This window comes from Schistocerca americana, chromosome 1 (genome assembly GCF_021461395.2).
Source record: "Schistocerca americana isolate TAMUIC-IGC-003095 chromosome 1, iqSchAmer2.1, whole genome shotgun sequence".
NCBI lineage: Eukaryota > Metazoa > Arthropoda > Insecta > Orthoptera > Acrididae > Schistocerca > Schistocerca americana.
Genome location: NC_060119.1, coordinates 514,538,321 through 514,558,781, shown reverse-complemented (window position 1 = coordinate 514,558,781; position 20,461 = coordinate 514,538,321). Strand labels below are relative to the sequence as shown.

At 38.0% G+C, this 20,461-nt stretch overlaps 1 protein-coding gene across 2 annotated transcripts in view; it reads right to left on the bottom strand.

Annotated features, from left to right (window-relative positions):
- Window positions 1-1,963: 1,963 nt before the first annotated feature.
- Window positions 1,964-20,461, bottom strand: part of LOC124605100 (DDB1- and CUL4-associated factor 1) — a 245,064-nt gene continuing 226,566 nt past the window's right edge. For both annotated transcript variants that reach the window (XM_047136553.1, XM_047136560.1), the window contains exons 27-30: window positions 14,881-15,079; window positions 12,525-12,691; window positions 2,940-3,024; window positions 1,964-2,679 (exon numbers count right to left, since the gene is read on the bottom strand). In XM_047136553.1, the coding sequence (XP_046992509.1) occupies window positions 2,465-2,679; window positions 2,940-3,024; window positions 12,525-12,691; window positions 14,881-15,079 (666 nt within the window). In that variant the 3' untranslated portion in view covers window positions 1,964-2,464. The remainder of the gene's footprint in view (window positions 2,680-2,939; window positions 3,025-12,524; window positions 12,692-14,880; window positions 15,080-20,461) is intronic.

The window sequence follows — 20,461 nt, the reverse complement described above, 5'->3', positions numbered from 1 at the left end:
AACACCTATTTGTCTGGAGTGCAGCCTCGTATGAAAGTGAAATGTGGATAAAAGTATTTCAAACAAGTGAAGAATAGTAGCTTTTGAAATGTGGAACTGTAGGAGAATGCTGCAGATTAGATTGATAGATTGCATAACTGAAAGTGTGGTACTGAATTGAACTGGGGAGAAAAGATATCTATAGCACTTCTTGATTAAAAGAAGGGATCAGCTGGCAGGGCACATTCTGACTCATCACGAAATTGTCAATCTGCAATTAGAGGAAGTATTGGGGGAGGGTAAAAACTGTACAGACAGGCCCAGGGATGAATACAGTAATCAAGTTCAAATGGATGTAGGTTGCAATAGTTATTCAGAGATAAACAGGCTTGTACAGGCTCAACTAGTGTGGAGAGCTGCAGCCAAACCAGGCCTTTGACTGGGACCAACCAAAAACAATGAGCACCACCAGGAAGGAGCACTTTCCTCTGGATGTAAGACCAGGAAACCAGAAAACATCATCTTCATGGAAATACGACAGAAATTCTAGAACAGTAATACTGACTCTAGATGAATTAAGGAAATTGATAAAAACATGAGGGAATTACAAAATAACAATAGTAAGTTTAAAAAACAAAACACAATATCAAAAAGCTTTCAAATAACAGCAGACTGCAAACAGATAATTGAAATGATGATTACAGACAAAGAAAGGAATTTGACATCCAGGAGACTGAAGTAGCATTACGCCAAAAGGATACTTAACAGCCCTCTTCATAAAATTGATTACAGTGGTCCCAAGTAGTACACAAAATGTAAATAAACAAATACTCTAATAATTTTTAAGCGACGACTCTTTCAAAAATGGATACAAACAAATCAAATAACATACTGATTACAGCTCTAGAAACTTGTCAGTTATACATCTTACTCTAATCTATTTCATGCATGTACTGAATTTTTTGTGGCATTACATATGAGGCATACTGTTCCTTTGGCGGTATCTGTACTGTGGATGAAATTAAGTTCGAAAGTTTTATTTTGCCCCAATTGACTTAAAACAGATATACAATAATATATTATGAATTATGCACAGCTGTCTTGAGTCAACAAATAAACAAATTTGCACAGAATTCAAATTTAAGTGGCTATTATTATTTCTTAATCATTCTTTCTTTTTAGGGAATACCTTTAAGCAGCTCACAATGTATCAAATCAATAAAGCTTCCTCTTCTCTGATGATGGATCAAACTTTATTAAGAACATTTCATAATTGTTTGTCAGAGATAATAATTCACATGCCCAGGCTTTGATGCGTTGATCAATAACTAGTATTTTAATTCTTGTATTTCTGAAATTGTATTGGATGAATACAAGTGCTCCTATGGATTCAGTTACTGCAATGCTCATTGAAGTTGTATCACAATGCACATGACCTGGATGACAAGCATTTATGCTGACTTCCTGCTCCAGTTGTTCTCTTAACGGCACAACATAAGTCAACCACGATATTGAATTTTCATTTTTTTTCAAGGATTCTAACAGTTTTCAGATCTTCATAGTTCAAAGCCAAATTACAGAATGCTGTTCTTGGTCGGCATATGTCTCAATTGGAGCAGCTATATTCGTACAGTGGCAACATTTGTAAATCTTCAGCCTACTGCCACCTACAATATTTAATGCTAATTTTTGGTATTGTGCTGTAATATTTCATATAATAAATAAAAAAATATTTGTTGGACTTTCCATTCAACATAGAGGAGTAGATGGTAAGACCCAATACTAAAATTTAATAAATGTAAAAGCCCTTCCAGGAAATCATTATTGAACTTAACAAAGGAATTTCTTTGTTTCACAACTATTTTCATTTTTACAGGTATCACTGTTGGCAGTAACAAATTAAGGCACACCTTTACATCAGACAGGAGGAAAGGTGATTAAAAGTCTGCAGCATTAATTGCCTTTATGTTTAAAAATGACCAAATTGTATGAAAAACATAAATATAATATTTGAAATAAAATGTATTACAAATGGGCATTACAATCAAACACAAATGGCATCATTTCACACCTGAAGGCATGATATAGCATGCCACATTTTTACATTGTAGATTCAGTACAACATTCCTAAATACAGGAACATGATCATTGTCTTATGTACAGTTCTGGTTTTATGGTTCTAGCTGTACTGGAAATGTCTAAAATAAGACCTTAATGGTCACAAAAATCTCAATTTTTACATGTCAGTAACATTTAATACGTCTTGAATACTCTCATATCCCAGACCTGTCCAACATAATTTCTAAAGTAATCCACAGACAACTTTTTGCTGTATCACTGCATTTCACAACACAATGTGTTACAAAAAGTCATTCCAACCAGTCTTCACTTGTCATATTCAATCCACGATCGTTTAGGGCACTTTATTCACAAATTGCATTGAAATTTCATTTCACTAAAAAATAAGTATTTTTATACACAATCATCACGGGAACCATATTTCGTCAAGGTCATCAGTATCTGGACTATCTGAAAGTGTGAGGATTAGTTCGTCATCTGAATCACTTGCTCCACCCTCAGCATTGTTCTCATTTCCGTTGTCACCATCATTTCCATTGTTCTCACCTGCCCCCCCTGCTGGTGCTGCGCCACCACCACCCCCTCCATTGCCCCCACCACCTCCTGCTGCACCTCCATTTCCTTAAACAAAGAGAACAAAACATCTAAATGAATTGGATTGCAGTATGGAGAGCATGGAGTACTGTTTACCTGTACATGAATTCTACATAAATATACAGGAAAAGTTTCAGTTATGGAGATTTCAAATGTACACAGTTTAATGAACTGTTTAACTCTTAATGTTGTAACTCGCCAGTACTTAGCTCACATGATTAACACACTGTTTCTGCAATATTCAACAGAACTGTTTTACTAACAAGAGGAAAAGTGTACAGTCTTACCATCCTGCTGCTCATCATCAGAACCTGACTGTGATGCCGAGCCATCGTCACTGCCATCTAACTCATCTTCCTCCTCTTCTTCCTCCTGTAATAGAATAAGGATACTCACAGCATTAGAACTACATGTACTGTAATTATTAAAATACTGTAGCAGCAAGAGAAAATTAACTTAAGTACTTTAATGACAGTCTACTTAAACAAACACTTAATTACACAAAAATAAAATTAAATATATAGTAGAGTCCTGTTAATCTGAACTAATTGGGACCGGACTTCATTCAGATTATCAATTTTTTCGGATTAGCCAGAATTATGGTGACGAGTTTCTAGAATGAAGTATACCAAGCAGATAAGTAGGTACACCATGGTAACAAATGGGAACAAATGTGGGAACGATGACTCACTTTCACTCCCTGCCTTTGTTGTTGTGCATTGTTGACACATTTGCAGTGTTTGAGGTCAGTGCACTGCCAGTTGGCTCGCAAAGTGCTTGGTTATGTTAGTTACTGATAACTGGCATGCATAACAGTTGTATTGTATTCGTTCAGGTGTAGTGGTGTATGTATTTTCGTCACGAGTAAACGGAAACATACAATGTTAACTCTCAAAGAAAAACTGAATGCTTTGAGGCGGATAGGCAATTGGGCAATTGTGAAAATGTATCTAAACTGGCAACAGAACAGGGTGTTGGTAAAGCAACCATTTGTGATTGGAAAAAGAACCAAATGAAGCTTGAACAGTCCTGTGCAACGTCTTCAGGGAAAACACTCGAAATTCAGTAGACTTTGAAACAGTCCCAGTACGATAAAGTGGATGAAGTTCTTTTCCTTTGGTTTACGCATGAAAGAGAAAGGGGAACTCCTTTGAGTGGAGCACTGGTTCAGGAAAAGGCTTTTACCTGAACAAGTTAATGAATGGTGATGAGCCTTTCAGTGCGAGTACAGGTTGGTTGGACAGATTCAAAAAATGTAATGGAATCTGTCAGCTAACAATTACTGGAGAGAAGCTTTCTTCTGACCGTGATGCAGTGAAGGGATACTTGGGTGAGTTTGAAAAAATGATAAGAGAGGGAAAGTATTCTCCCCAACAAATTTATAATGCTGATGAGGCAGGCCTTAATTTTAGGGCACTGCCAACAAAAAGCCTGGCATCAAAAGCAGAAGATAATGCTCCTGGTTTTAAAATGTGCAAAGATTGTGTGACTTTATTAGCGACAGGCAAATCTGCTAAGCCCAGAGCTTTTAAAAACTGCAACATGAAGTCCCTGCCCATATATTATTACAACCAGAAAAACATGGATGGATGATAAGCTGTTCAAAGAATGGTTTCACAGCCAGTTTGTTCCCTCTGTTATACGGTTTTCTAAGGAGACTCATTTGTCTCCCTGTGCAATCCTTTTGATTGATAACGCGCCATATCACCCTAGCACTGAGGAATTATGTGATGGAAAAATTGTGGTGAAGTTTTTGCCGCTGAATGTTACACCGCTTCTACAGCCGATGGACCAGGGCGTACTGCAAACATTAAAACTGATTTACAGAAAACAATTTTTAAGAACGATGATCCAAGATGATAGCATTCCTTTAGTGGACAAAACAAAAAAGACCAATGTGAAGGATGTTACTTATTGGGCTGCTGAGACATGGCAGAATATTTCAGAAAATACTCTTGAGAAAATTGTAGAGAAAACTGTGGACATCTCTTGAATTTCAGGACAACATAGTCGAAAATGACGAGGAAAATCTACTACAAATCATACAGACAATCCCTGGATGTGAAGAAGCTAGTGAAGGAGACGTAGATGAGTGGATGGCAGCGGATGGGGCATGTGTGGAGAATCTTACTGACACTGATTTAGTTGCTGCTGTGACTCAAGACCAGGCAGAAGTGGACTGCTGTGACAGAAGTGACAATGAGCCTGAAAGTGACAAAAGAGGGCTGAAGTCGCACAGTGACACAGCAGAAGCCCTTGACCTCACGCTACGTTATTTGGAGCAACAGCCTACTGCTACACCTGCTGATTTTATGTTTATGAGACGATGGCACAACTATGTGGCATATAACAGACTGTCTTCATTACACCAAAAAACAATGACTGAGTTTTTGTCATCTAATAAGTAGGGATAAAATTCTGCTGTATTTTAGTAAGTTTGACAGCTTTTCTTTCATTGTTATGCATTGTTTAAACCTAACGTTTTCTTGCCAATTTTTCTAATCCACATTTACTGTACTGTGTAAATTAAAATAGTGTGTATGTACAGCAGTTTACCACACAGCTTTCCACATTAGACTAACATTTCCATGTTCAAATTAACCGAACATTCAGATTACTGGTGTTCAGATTAGCGGGACTCTGCTGTATTCTTAACTACTAATAATTATCCAAAAGATGGTAATTAGGATCAAGTAAAATAAAAGCACTTGTGGAAGCAACTGTAGTCATCTCAATCTTATTGTCATAATAAGGACTAAAGTCCAACCCACGAATATTGGCAGTTTGGGGATTGCGTTGTTGCCGGTTCCGAGCTACAGTGTCGGTACACCCAAGAACGTTCTTAGCACTGGATGGACATACGTATCCAACAATTTACATCTCTCGCTTGCTTGTGTAGAAGTGTTTGCTCACCACCACCATCAGCCGTGACAACTCGCAACAAATGGAATAAAAATTCATTAAATAACAAGCTACAATCGCGTTTAATGCTCAACATGACTGTTGCTAAGAATTCAGTAGACTGCAAAACAATTTACTCCACCCTGTCAATACTAAAATGTGGATCTAACAAAGGATCTTAACAGACTGTTCTGCCCGCTTCGAATTTCTTTCTGCTAATGGCCTTTGGAGGTCAGCACCTGGACTTCAGTTTCCTAAAGCAGTACAACATAATTAATTAATTAGTAAAAAATTAACAAATTTAAAAAAGCCACCTTCAAATATTACAAGATTTCCGAGTACTGTTAGGTACAATATATAGTCACAGTCACCAATAGCTGTGTGAAGCATTAAAGATTCGCAATGGAGAAGTTGCTAGTTCAATTCTTGTTACTAGTATTTTTTTTTTTTTTTTCACTTTTATTTCAGTTCTATATTTATTAACAAAATATGATATTTGTTAATTCTTAATTAGCATTTTTATTCATTAATAAATGAAAAGAAGTTACTATTAGTGATATTCGAATAAAGAAACATCACAATTACAAAACTTATTTGCTCAAAAGACTTTTAAAAATTATGCATTTGTCTACCAAAGACTACGTTAATAGGCTCGGAAATGTTTTGTAGTTAATGGTGCTAGAAAACCCAATCTTTTAAATGATGATTTTGTCAAGTTTTTATTTTTGAGAATTGCATCATACTGCTTTAGAAAAACTGATGTCCGGGCATGGAGCTCCAAACCCTCTAAGTATGAAGAAAACTGAAGGCTGCCGGCAGGATTTACAAACAGATTTTGCACATATTAAATACTGCAAATGGCACAATGAAAGAAGTTTATCCTGTTTTGCTTAGAACACAAACAAGCCATATGTAAATAAAACTGTAACAGTTCACAGAGTGATGATGATGACAAACCCACTTCAAAAAGAAGAGGACGTGAAATCTTCAGACAGATCGTTATTGTACTTCATATTGGACTGTTGCCAACTACATGTCTTAAGTGGGTGTACACAAAAGCTGCATTAGGAAGTGAATGTTTGCAATAGCAGCAACACAAATATCATACTGGGGAAGTGTAACTTCAGAACAAATGTTTCACTTTGCAGCAGAGCGTATGTTTGGTTTCGGTACAGCACACAGTTTTCATTTGCCAAAATAAGTTCAGCCTGCACTCCATAGTAAGAATGATTAATGTATAACTAAGTAAATTGGCCTTTACATATGTCTGCTTTTGTGTGTGTGTGTGTGTGTGTGTGTGTGTGTGTGTGTGTGTGTGAGAGAGAGAGAGAGAGAGAGAGCGAGAGTGTATACCTGTCCTTTTTTCCCCGTAAGGTAAGTCTTTCCGCTCCCAGGATTGGAATGACTCCTTACCCTCTCCCTTAAAACCCACATCCTTTTGTCTTTCCCTCTTTCCTGATGAAGCAACCTTGGGTTGCGAAAGCTTGAATTTTGTGTGTGTGTTTGTGTTTGTGTTCGTTAGTGTCTCTATCAACTTACCAACACTTTCGTTTGGTAAGTTACATCATCTTTATTTTTAGATATAAGTAAATGAGAAAGGTTGATTAGAAAGAGGTGAAAAATTTATATCTACAACCATTCTTCAGAATAACCAACCCCCAAAATATTATATATATTCCATCTTGATAGATATTATTACATAAATAAAAATGGGGTGAGGTGTGACAGGGTAGGAAGGTTGTGGGATGTTCCTGAGGTTAGAGACAAAATGGTGAGTAGACATAGAAGGAAGGCATGTTATGGTGATGGTCTTTTATGGGTACCACCCTGTCATGTGCTTTACATGAGTTATTAAAACTGAACACCTTAAGCAGTGTGGCTAACTGAGAATTTGAACCCAACTCATTTTTAAAGTCATTCAACAAACACTTTGTTGCACTATCTTTCTTGGTGAATGTTACTGGACTAAAAAAAAAGGTGGATGATCCATGGTTATATAATTTAAAATTTTGGATAGTACAATTTTTACTCAATCAGTGCAATGAAATGTGAAATGTGCTGGTGGATAATTCTTATCTTAAGAAGATACAAGATGATTTCCATTTCTTGGTCAAACTGAAGATGAATTTTCAAAGCCTCAAATATAACATTAAAATATAAGACTTTAGGATATAAGAGATTGCTGATAGGCAAGGCATATTAATTGTGGACTTTTACTGTTATCATTATAATGGCTCCACAAATTTCTAAGCAAATCATAGATGTGAATGCTGCCAGCAACGGGAAAATATATGTTGAATATTTGACTTCTCAGTCTGGTACTGACAAGACTGTTTAATTTAGTCAAAACAGCACTGACCATTACTTAATGGTATTTACTTTCAAAGGTAAATAACCTAGAAAAACTTTCAATATGAATTTCATGAGATAGACAGACAGAATAAATTATGACAGAAAGAAGTGGAGGTATGGAGGACAGAAATGTGAACTCAGTACATTACGAGCTCTTTTTCCAAAGTTGAACTACCTGTGAAAGATGAGGTTCAGAACCCTTAACATCCTTTAAAGCTCCTGTGAAAAAACAACTTAACTTGACCAATTAGAAGTGCGCAAACAATAATTCCAAACATGAAAATCTAAAACTTAATTGTTGTTGGCGACACTTCCAGTTATTTGTTGGTCAGCCACAACTGAAGTATGGGGGTTGTGCATTTCTAACAGTAATTGAAGTGCAGTTGATGGATACTGCAAACAGAATAACACTTCAAACAGCCTCATGGATGACATGGTATGAGTCTTGTAGCAGTTAGTTTAAAACAGTTGGTAACAATGCAATTTCATAATGAAAATTTGAAATGTATTTGCAACAGAAAAATGTACAAGTAAAGTTCAATAATTTCAATTCAGCTGCACTTGTTCACGAGTAACTACCTACCCTGAGTAACAACATACACTGCAAACTGGGATACAGTGTGCGGAGGGAGATGACCAACAAAATTAATTCAAATAACTACTCCATTCATCTTTTGGAAACTGTAGTAGTTCTTAATTTCTGGGAAATTACTCTACTGATAGAGTACTTCATTCGAAAGTTCACACTGTTATAAGATGAGGCTTTCTCCCCAAATTTGTCGTCTTATATTCATAGATTAAACTGTTGCTGCTGCGGTCAACATTTTAACATTTAGAATAAATGGGGGTCATCTTACATTTAGAGATGAAGCTTCAGCTACTGAGGTCACGTGCAGATTTATTTTGAAGAATTTGGTAGCTCGGGGATGGCCAAATCATACTCTCATTTGAACGAGCTCAAGATTTCCCGATACGCTGAAGCACTTGATACAGTATAAATGTTGCTCGAAAAATCACATGACGTTTGAATCAAGTGGCATTAGTGTAAGGGATATGCGAGAAACTATGAACTAGCCACTAAGGAGAAAACAGCATTAAGTTCTATCCTCTTATAAATCTGAACATGTTTGCAATGAAAGTTCTCATACATATACGGATACTTTATACAAACACTAACTCTGCTTTTTAAAGGAAGGTAACATTCCAAAGCTAAAATATCCTTCAAAAAACATTACTTCCTTCTGAATACACATCAATATTTTATTTGGTTATGAGAGACTAATGATTTACTGAGTGCATTGCAAATGACAAATTTAGTTACTGTTCACATATAATGAGGTGACAAAAGTCATGGGATATGTCCTAATATTGTGTCAGACCACCTTTAGTCTGCCATAGTGCAGCAACTGGCATGAACTCAAGTCACTACATGCCACTGCAGAAATAGTGAGCTCTGCTGCCCCTATAGCCGCCCATAATTGCAAAAGTGTTGCCGGTGCAGGATTTTGTGCACAAACTGACATCTCGATTACGTCCCATAAATGTTCAAGGTGTGACCAAATCATTCCATCGAATTGTCCAGAATGTTCTTCAAACCAGTCTCAAACAATAGTGGCCTGGTGACATGTTTGGGAACATGAAGTCCATGCTTGGCTGCAAATGGCGATTTCCAGTCAATATTTGGTTTAATTGGACCAGAGGATCCAGTACCTGAAATTCCATGTAAACACAGCCCACACCATTATGAAGCTACCACTAGCTTGCACAGTGCCTAGTTGACAACCTGGGTCCATGGCTTCATGGGGTTGGCAGCTGGCGCCACTCTCAAACCTTATCATCAGTTCTCACAACTGAAATTGGGACTCATGTAACCACAGGCCACGGTTTGCAGTAATCTAGCGTCCAACTGATACGGTCGCAATCCCAGGAGAGGCATTGCAGGCAATATCGTGCTTTTAGCAAAGGCACTTATGTCATTCATCTGCTGCCATAGCCCGTTAACACCAAATTTTGCTGCACTGTCCCTACAGATACATTCGCCATACGTCCCACATTGATCTATGCAGTTATTTCATGCAGTGTTACTTGTCTGTTAGCACTGAGAGCTCTATGTACATGCTGTTGCTCTCGCTTGTTAAGTGAAGGACGTTGGCCACTGTAATGTCCATGGTGAGAGGTAATGCCTGAAATTTGGTATTATCGTCACACTTTTGACACTGTGGCTCTTGAAACCACCAATGCACTGCCCTTTCATACCTTGTGTACATCATAGTACTACTATCTGTATATGTGCATATTGCAATCCCATGACTTTTGTCACCTCAGTGTATTTGAATACCGGGTAAAAATGTTACCAACTTTTAATCAGTTTTAGAACATGGTGACCCTCAGATGAGACAAGAAAGAAAATTAATCGAGAATGAAATGTCTAACAAACGAAAATCATACTAAACTGATTGTAACTGTTATTGTGGGAATAAACTACAGCAGCAAGACCAAGACAGTACAGTAGATGTCAGGAGATCCTAGGACGAGCAAAAGTACGAGAATAGGACTGAATTGTGTTGTGATCTCTTATTTAAGTATTTGTTGCTGTTGCTACATATGACTTGCAACCCAGAAGATATTACAGTCTGTATTTCACAGCTGCTCAAGCATAGCACCACAGAAAAGGTTGGAGGAGGAACAGTGATACCAGTTTGGCTGAGAAGTGCAGAGACAGGAGTAGTGGGTGGGCAGCAAATTGTGTCGTGTTGGTCAAATATGGGAGTCTATATTCGGTACTCTGGCTTCTTGTGAATATCTACAACATATAAACTGCAGTTTGCCTGAATCCATTTAGTAGCTGAAACTGAATAGAGTTTAATATTGGACAAATACTCAACACTAGTGTTCATTTCTGCAAGAGGCAGTAAAAGTCTAAATGGGGTCAGTGGTGTACTTACATGTTTTGTGCTGCAATGTTGTTGACACTCACTGTGATGTATGATGGGAACTAAATGAGGTGTGTCAACTGCTGGTTCTTCGCACCCAATGAGAGAGTGGTGGTCAGACAATATGTTCAGAGTGAGAGACATTGTAATATCCTCACATTAGCGTAGAAGTGAAATCTGGTATGTATTTGGGAGCTGGACACCAACAACTGTGTTCTCAGGTCCCACTGTAACCACAGCTTCAGAAATCACAACATATTTGGGAGAAACAGCAGGTAATTGTGACAATGAAGATATAAAGTTCACAGTTGTGCATTTAGGATGATGATGATGATGATGATGACGATGATGATTATTCCAGAATGAGATTTTCACTCTGCAGCGGAGTGTGTGCTGATATGAAACTTCCTGGCAGATTAAAACTGTGTGCCGGATCGAGACTCGAACTCGGGACCTTTGCCTTTCGCGGGCAAGTGCTCTAACAACTGTGAGGACGGGGCGTGAGTCGTGCTTGGGTAGCTCAGTTGTTAGGGCACTTGCTCGCGAAAGGCAAAGGTCCCGAGTTCGAGTCTCGGTCCGGCACACAGTTTTAATCTGCCAGAAAGTTTCATTATGATTATTATTAAAATTAGTGATACCACAAATGACAGGGTTAGTAAGCAAAAAGGGTAGAAAAGAAAATGGCCCACAAATTAATGTAGACCTTTCTTTTTCTTTGTTTTATTTATCCTTGTATTATCAAAATGTAGACAATCAATAAATGATACAAGTATTTAGGAAGATATTTTATGCCAATAAAACAGTTTGTAATTTTGATTAGTCAGAATATATTAAAAATAAATTTTTCCCAAGGACCCTGTTAAAATAAAGAGGATTATCTTACATTCAGAATCATTTTGTACTCAGGTAAATGCAGTATACAGGAAAGCCTACCACAGTGTGTGTGGCATATTTTAGACATCATCTAACAGCACTAATGGCCAGTAATTTCAGTAAGTATAGGGAGAACTTTGTTACACAACACTACCATTCTCTTGTTATTATTTTCTAGTTCTTATTAAAGTATTTTAAAATGATGCTTACAAAACAATGTTAAATGATATTGGAAAAGTATGAAGATGTTATTTTTTAGTGATTAAGTATATTACGTAATGTGTTACTTCAATGAGAGACTACATCTTTGGAGAATGTTTAACAAATATTCCAGCAAGTGCAGTGAAAACAGTGGAGATAAGGTGTTCAAAAGTGTAATTATCTGTTTCTCACGAAAGGTGTGGAAAAGTAATGGCTGGAGGGGGTGGGGGCACCTTGATGCTCCTGATGTTCTATGTGTAACAAGAATGGTCCACATTGATACCTGTCTTCACTACATCTCTCTACAGTGAATTCCTATTTCCCTGCAAACCTTTCTACACGTATTTCCTAATGCATGCACAAGAGCATGGGTTCCGAAAAAGGTAAGGGGAATTATGTAAATCCTATTAAATGTCAATGTAGAGTTGACAAATGAATAAACATTCAAGTAGGTATCCTGATAGTGCTGATCACATATTTTCTTAACAAATTATAGAACCAGTAACGTATCTCCAGATATTTCAAATTGATATTCAAAAATAAAATAAGAATGTGAACTAAGATTTTATGTGAACCAGAAATTCATTAATTTTCATAAAAAGATTAACTTACCACATTTGCAGCTTCATCTTCATCATCTCTTCTTCGGCCCACATCATACACTCTTACAAATGACTCCTCCACGGAGTCTAGGACACCTTGGTTTTCAACAATTGCGATCTGGGTTCCACTTTTGTTGCAGGCTAAGTCATACACATTCTTCTTTACATCAATTGTTGCTTTAAAGAGAAAAAAATGTAGTTAATACAGTACTGGAAAATTCTGTTTGGAATACAGATCCTGACACTGTATAATCTTAAGGGCAAAACAGTATAGGCTAGAAGAGAGAGAAACAATTAGAAAACAGGATAGGAATATGGAAACTCAGAAAGCTCTCTCGGGTGTGGGCAAGGGTAGAGACACATTGCCATTAGCAAAAATGGATGTGACGATTGGGAGGGGGGAAGGTGTGGTAAAGATTAGAGGGAGATTCGAACCTCTGAGGAAACGGTGAGGAGGAGCTCGAGACTTGTGAATTACACTGCAGTGAGGTAATAGAATGAAGCAGTTGGGGTTATGAAGATTGAAGAAAGTGCACAAGGATTGGCAGAGTAAGTATGTGATGCAGAGAGAGAGTTCCCTCCTACAGAATTAACATTAGCTGGTGCTAGGAATAAGGATACCCACTGCACAGGCTGTGGAGCAGCCAGATGCCACCCAAGTAGGGCTCAGTGGCATATTATACCACTGGCTGGTCAACTGTTTCCATGGTCACAAGGTACTGGTGTCAATTCACCCAGATATACAGTTGGTTGGTGGTCATTCTGGCAAGCTGCACAGAAGATGCAGAGGAGCAGTTGTATGCTGCAGCTTCCATCACAACAAATGGACATGCCTCTGATGGTGCAGGATATGACAATGACCAAAATGGAATGGGATAGGTCTTTCGCATAGACATAACTCAAGTGTCAATGGATGGGAAGTAGTAGTGGATGCTGCTGCACCTCACTTCAGAGACCCACAGTACAATTACGTGTGTGTGTGTGTGTGTGTGTGTGTGTGTGTGTGTGTGTGTGTGACAGAGACAGAGAGAGAGAGTGCGTGTTGCTGAAGTAAGTTAGTGTTATGGTTAAGACAGTGGACTTGCATGTGGGTGGAGTGTGGTTCAAAACATGATCCATGGTTTCCATGTTTCGTTTAACTCAAATATCAGTTGTTCAACAAAACTGACATGGGTGATCCCCCCACCCGTGTGTGTGTGTGTGTGTGTGTGTGCGGGAGGGGGGGGGGGTGTGGGGGGGAGGGGAGGGGAGAGGGGGAGGGGAGAGGGGGAGGGGAGGGAAGAGGGGAGGGGAGAGGGAGGGGAGAGGGGAGGGGAGGGGAGGGGGGAGAGAATCAAGTCCATTTGAGCTATCTTAAACTACGAGTGTAACCCCAAAAGTAAGGTCTCCTATTTTTTTATACATACATAGACCTGTTTATTTCTACAATGGTTTACATCAGTTTAGAGCTTGAACATTTAGCTATTTTTCGACATAATCACCATTTCTGTCGATGCATTTTTGTAGACGCTGTGACAGTTTTTGTATGCCCATGTCATACCAGCTCGCCGTCATGCTGTTCAGAACGTTATGAACCTCTTCTTTCACCTCGTCGTTGGAGCTGAATCGCTTTCCGGCCAAATGTTCTTTTAACCTAGGGAACAGGGCGCCAAGTCAGGACTACAGGGTGGGTGGGTGATTATGTTCCACTGAAACTGTTGCAGGAGACCAATGGTTTGCCGAGCGATGTGTGGGCAAGCGTTGTCATGGAGAATGTGTATGCCCTTGCTCGACATTCCTCTTCTCCGGTTCTGAATTGCCTGTTTGAGTTTTTTCAGAGTCTCACAGAACCTGTCAATGTTAATTGTGGTCCCAGCGATTCAGCTCCGACATCAAGGTGACAGAAGAGGTTCACAACTTTCTGAACAGCATGGCGGCAAGCTGGTATGACATGGGCTTACAAAAACTGCCACAGCGTCTACAAAAATGCATCAACAGAAATGGTGATTATGTAGAAAAATAGATAAATGTTCAAGCTATAAACTGATGTAAGCCATTGTAGAAATAAACAGGTCTATGTACTTATAAAAAATATGAGACCTTACTTTTGGGATTACCCTCATACATACAGAAAATCATACGATTCTGCTGCCAATTAACTTTAAAAAACGGTAAAGGTTCCTTATATCTGCATAGATTTACTTATAATCTGATTATATTATATAAAAGAACCATCCAATAACAGCAGCTCAAAAAATAAAGATATTTGTTTCATAGCTGTGTCCTCAGATCTCAGATTATATCTTTTGCTATCTTTTTCACTTGATGATGCCACACATCATAACAGATTTTAAAAAAGGTGACAAAATTAATGTTTTTATGCTTACCTATACACGAATAGTCAAATGCATCAAGAGTTTTAAACGATGAATCATATGGCAAGTCATCTTCTGTCTCTTGTTCAAGCAGGCGAGTATATATTATACTGCCATCTCTTGTGAAATTAATTTCACACTGATCGAGAACAGAGACAGTTCGTAATAAATGAAATGTTCGAAGATCCCAGACTTCTGTATTACAGACTACCTGTAACAGATGAAAAAAAAAAAAAAAAAAAAAAAAAAAAAAAAAAAAAGTTTGTTACTGATCAAACATATTTATTCACATTTACAGATGCTACTCTTATCAAAATGATGCTACCATCACATAAGTATTGAAAAACTAATACTTATCTATCAGCAGCTGACATGCACAAACAGAATTTGACAAATATTATCTTAGAGAACCAAAAGTTTCTTTATGCAGATGCGTTAAAATTATGTATTCTGGGATGGAGTAAGAAAGTCACATAGGATTGCAGGCCAGTGTTGGCATGTCAAGGCAGCATGTAAGTTAACTGGATACCAGGCTACCAACAGATGAGAGTTGAAAACCCAAGATGATGCAAAGAAGGTAGCCAGCAACTTGCATATTAGAGAAGTGCTGACAAAATACAAAAATTGGTCAAGAGAGAGAAAAAGGAAAGAAAAAAGACAAATAGTGTGTAAGAAGCCTAATAAAGGTACAGAGAGCAGTAAAAGGGAAAACAGTATAAGAGAGCAGTATAAGGGAAAGATGATCAGATGAACGAATAAATCAGGAAATATACAGTAGTGGCAATAATAAGGGAGATTAAAGTAAGTTAAGGTACGTAGAACAAGGGATATTTTGAGTTTAACACTCAGTTAACATAGAGGTAATTAAAGATAGAGGGCAAACTCAATTAGTCAAGAATATGTGAGACAGTTGCTTATGGCTTAACTGAGGGAACTATCCCAGGATTTTCCTGATGTAATTTAGACAAACTCCTGAAAAAAAAACTAAATTAAGGAGAATGTATTTAAATCCTACACCTACTGAATATGAGATGAGTTCATCTGTCATAAAATCCCTTTGTTGTGTGGAGCCATATGAATGACTAGGACAAAGAACACACTGCAATGTCCATCTGCTAAGAGATAAGGTCCTGGTGCAGGTATAAATAATTTAAATCACCCAAGAATGAAGAAATCAGCTAGGTGATTATTATAGTAACCAGGGGCATACAACAGTCATTTGCAGCTTTAAACAACTGGGGAACACACTTTGTTCTTATACCTGAAATTTTCGGTGTAGAATAACAACATGTACAGAAATCTACAACGCTTTTGAACACTTACAGCCATCACCCAAAATAAAAGGAAGTCTCCACCAAAATCACAGACTGCCCTTTTAGAGTCAAACACTCAGTGTTCTGATATTCACAACCTAGAAGCAGTGCATAGTGGTGCGTATTCACCCTCAAGAAGAAATCTAAGCCTTAGGAACAGTGCCTCGTTTGTAAGTAAGTTTGAATGAATCAGTGAATGAAAGGTGCTTTGCCACAGACAGGTTTAACTGACCCTAACTTCTGTCCCTTACTTCCAACCTCTCTTCCTACCATAGGTGCATCACATTGAATCTCAATAGTTAAGCAATGACTTGCAGGAAATCTCACATTTTATCACTGTTTCTTTTACTTTCATCTTTAGCTGCAAAATCAATCAGTCCGATTTACTGAATAAACATGAATCCTTGTGCACAGTGGATGGACATCTTTCTCTGAATCTGTAAGGAAAGGAAGAAGGGAGTCCTAGAAATTTCTGGACTTGTCTGTCTACTGCGTACATATGAAGAAGGGCTATAAATAACCTCAGTTCATTGGTGTGGACAAGAATTTTCTTGATGTGGTGTCTTTTCATCTGATCTAATGTTCTCACAATAACATGCACTGTTACGTGAACTTGATTAACAAATATTGAGAGCACATTTCATTTATGGCCATTAATGGGATCCCTCAATTTACACCAATCAATGCGAACAAAGACATGGCTGGGATGATAACCTAAAATTTGGGGAATCACAGACCTAAAATATTTTCTAGATTATTATTAACCCCTCCCCATTCTCACATTGTGTTCTTTTAAGTCTAAATGAAGTCTAGACCTCTTCAACACCCAAGTTGGTAGGTATATGGTTCCATCCTTGCTTGAGAGTACCTGTACATAATACCACTCTGTCAAGGGTTGTTAGACTCCTATTAGTTTTGTTGCTCAAGAAGACTCCCAAAAAACTGGTGGAGGGTGAGAAACAATATGCAAGGCTGATGACCTGGGAAACAACATGATATTATAGGCCTGGTGCCCCATAACAAGATGTCACCTGAGTGCAAGAGGTGGCTACCAGTTTAATCACAGAAACTGTGAGTATGGTCGAGTCTGAATGTTTGCAATGGTACTCTGAACTTCTCATAGTAAATAGTGGCAATACCTTTTGAGTATAATAGCGGAAATTAAGCATCCATAATCTGACAGCGGTTACACACAAGCTTTGCACAAATGCGTCAGATACATACTGTCAAGCTGGTTAAATTGTCGAAGGCAGCCTCACACACAGGTTGGAAGAACATTTCACTATTTGCAGTATTATACTTTAACCGATAGTGGTCATAAGGTCTGGAGTCACTTGGGGGGAATCCTCAAGAAATTCTGTGATAATGTTTGATAACATATCTCCTAACTTCCACTATCACATGGAGACTCTTACTGCCCTTCTTGATGCATCTGGTGTGTACCAAACAAAGAAAACGGCTGCTTGGGTAGCAGAAAAAATTTGGAACATACTAAGATTATTCAAGTTATTCTCAAATGAGAACTTACATCTTGGCAGATCAGAAAGAAAAATTATTAATCTTTTAGTAAACTACAGGATCACCCACAGAAAGGTTCCAGAATTAGTTTCACTTACAATAATAATAACAATAATGCCCACACAGTACTTGGAAGCAGAAAGCTGGCTGAAACCAGACGTGAATTAGAGTGAATCCAAAATGTTGGTGGTGTATTTATTACTACACAGAAATCAATGATACCTAGTCAGCTTGTTATACTTTGAATGCGGAATAATTTGTGTAAAGGTAAGCACCAAAGGTGAGTCAAAAGTGGAAACTAGAAAAAGGAGCTGTGGTGGCAGAAAATTTTTGATGGAATTTGGAGAATATCGTGAAACAAGTAAGTTTCCTGCTCACACTTTTGTTAATGGAGGAGGTAGGGGGAGGAATTTGTCAGCTGCACAATGGGAGACATATGATATAAACTGGTGTTGGGACATGAAGGAGATTGTTATGAATTACTTCAAGCAATGTCTTAGACCTCCTAGTACTGAACAGATCAAACCCTTCGGAGAGAATCGGTGACTATAAGGCTGTTACAGTGCCAATGACTGCAAGGGTTACAAGAAATGTCAAGGAAGATAGGACAGGAAAGAAATTGAAATATCTGACCAGCCAACATGAAATATTCAGCTCCAGGGAGGAAGATACAGAGCACATGTGGATAAAATTCGAAAACAGTGCACAATAGGCCTTAGATCTATATGTGCTTAAATCTATATGAGGGATGGGAGACATCTGCAGTGGTTTAATTGCCACACTGAGAAGTTGCTACAAAATCAAAGTCAGCTTCATCACCAAGAAACAGAAGCTGAAAAAAATCCAAAATTAAGGTAAGAAAAGCAATGCAAAAAGTGTTCAATGAATTTGAAATACATTTTTGCCACCCAATATGACTACAAACCCTAAGCATTTTGTCTTAAGTAAAGACAGTAATTGGATCCAAATCATCTATTCAGTCATTTAATTAGTATGCTGAGAGAGAGAGAGAGAGAGAGAGAGAGAGAGAGAGAGAGAGAGTTGTAACAGTGAATACGGTCTAATCGTCCAATCGACCTGTTTCACAGCAGATGTTCATAATATACATCGTCCTCTCAATCGTTCCTCAAAGCCTTAAATGGCAGAGGCTGAGATAGGAAATTGTGAAATAGAAATTTACCTAAAACAGCTACACAGTGGAAAGGCAATAGCATATATTACAGGTTGTCAAAGAAATGAAGGGTGCCAAGTCATTAGCAAGAAGCTCGGTCTCATTTTCAAGAAGGGCTGTTGTACAAATGCTAATAAACTGTAGACCTTATCTCCCATTCTAATCAATTGTACAATTACAAAACATGTTTTACATTTTTTGAGAATGTATATGTCCTCTATACAAATTAACATGGGTTCCACCACAAGTGATCTAGCAAAATTCAGTTCATTCTATTCGCTACGAGTTCCATAGCACTACAGATGACGCAAAGCTTGACAGCATGAGGATGGCCTTCGATACAGTTCTGCACTGCCCTTTAATGAACAAAGTATGAGTCTAATATGTACTGGGCCAGATTTGTTACTGCATTGATCTTTTTTTACTGCATCGACCTTAACATGCCTTTCTTAACAGAACAAAATCAACAAATGCGACGGTAATTTCAAGAGTATATCAAGGAAGAATTATAAAATATGTATATAAATGATCTCGTGCAGGGGTGTACAAACCCAGAGGTCGCATGTGGTCCAAAGAAAGTATCAATGCAGTCCAAGAATTGAGCACCTGTCACAAAATGTGTAAAAATTCCATTGTGGCCCAGTCAAGTCAAAATGTTTGACATCCCTGATCTTGTGGATAGTGTCAGAAGCTCTGTGAGATTGTTTGCAGACTATCCTGGTTGTCTACAGGAAAGCTGCAATGCCTGAAGACATATGCGTTACGGGGTGGAGAACTGCAGGATTCCACTAGATAGGTGTGATGTAGATTACATGGAGGATGCAGCTGCTCAGGTAGCAGAGTACTTGTGGAGTGCCCAAGAGGGCACCTCTGATGAAAATAAGAGTCTGCTGCCAATTAAATTTAAAAAATGGCAAAGGATCCTTATATCTGCATAGACTTACTTATAATCTCATTATCTTGTAAAAAAGAACCATCCAATAACAGCAGCCCAAAAAATAAAGATATTTGTTTCATAGCTGCCAATCAATATGCAGAGAGTGAAATAGGAACCCTTACAAAGTAAAGATACTTGTAAAAATATAAGTAACTAAGTCTCTGAATGTACTGCTCTCTGGGAACACTATCATGTTCAAATTATACTCAAAATTGAGAGCTGGACATAACTCAAAGCAGAAAGTTTTGAACTATTTAATGATACACAGAATGTAAAGTGAACAGACAGGTTAAATGGCAATAGGAGAGGAAGTGTTCACTACCATTGAAAAAAATATTATGGCTATCAATTTTAAAACTGAGTGACTGGAAAGGTATGTGGACAGAAATGACCAGTTTAGGTGAACCCAAATGACAAACAGAAGTTTTTAGCAGGCACCAAAATCTTCTGTAAGATTTTAAGAACCATTCAAAAAAATCTGTTCTCAACAGCACCAAAGTACCACAGACATGCAATATTAGTTAGAGGTGACCTTAATCTACATAGCATGGTCTGGGATGTCTATTGGTTTGTTGCAGATAGTCTTGTTAATAAGTTTTGAACACATTCTCCAAAATCTTGCTTGAACATCTAGTACAACAACCCACACACAAT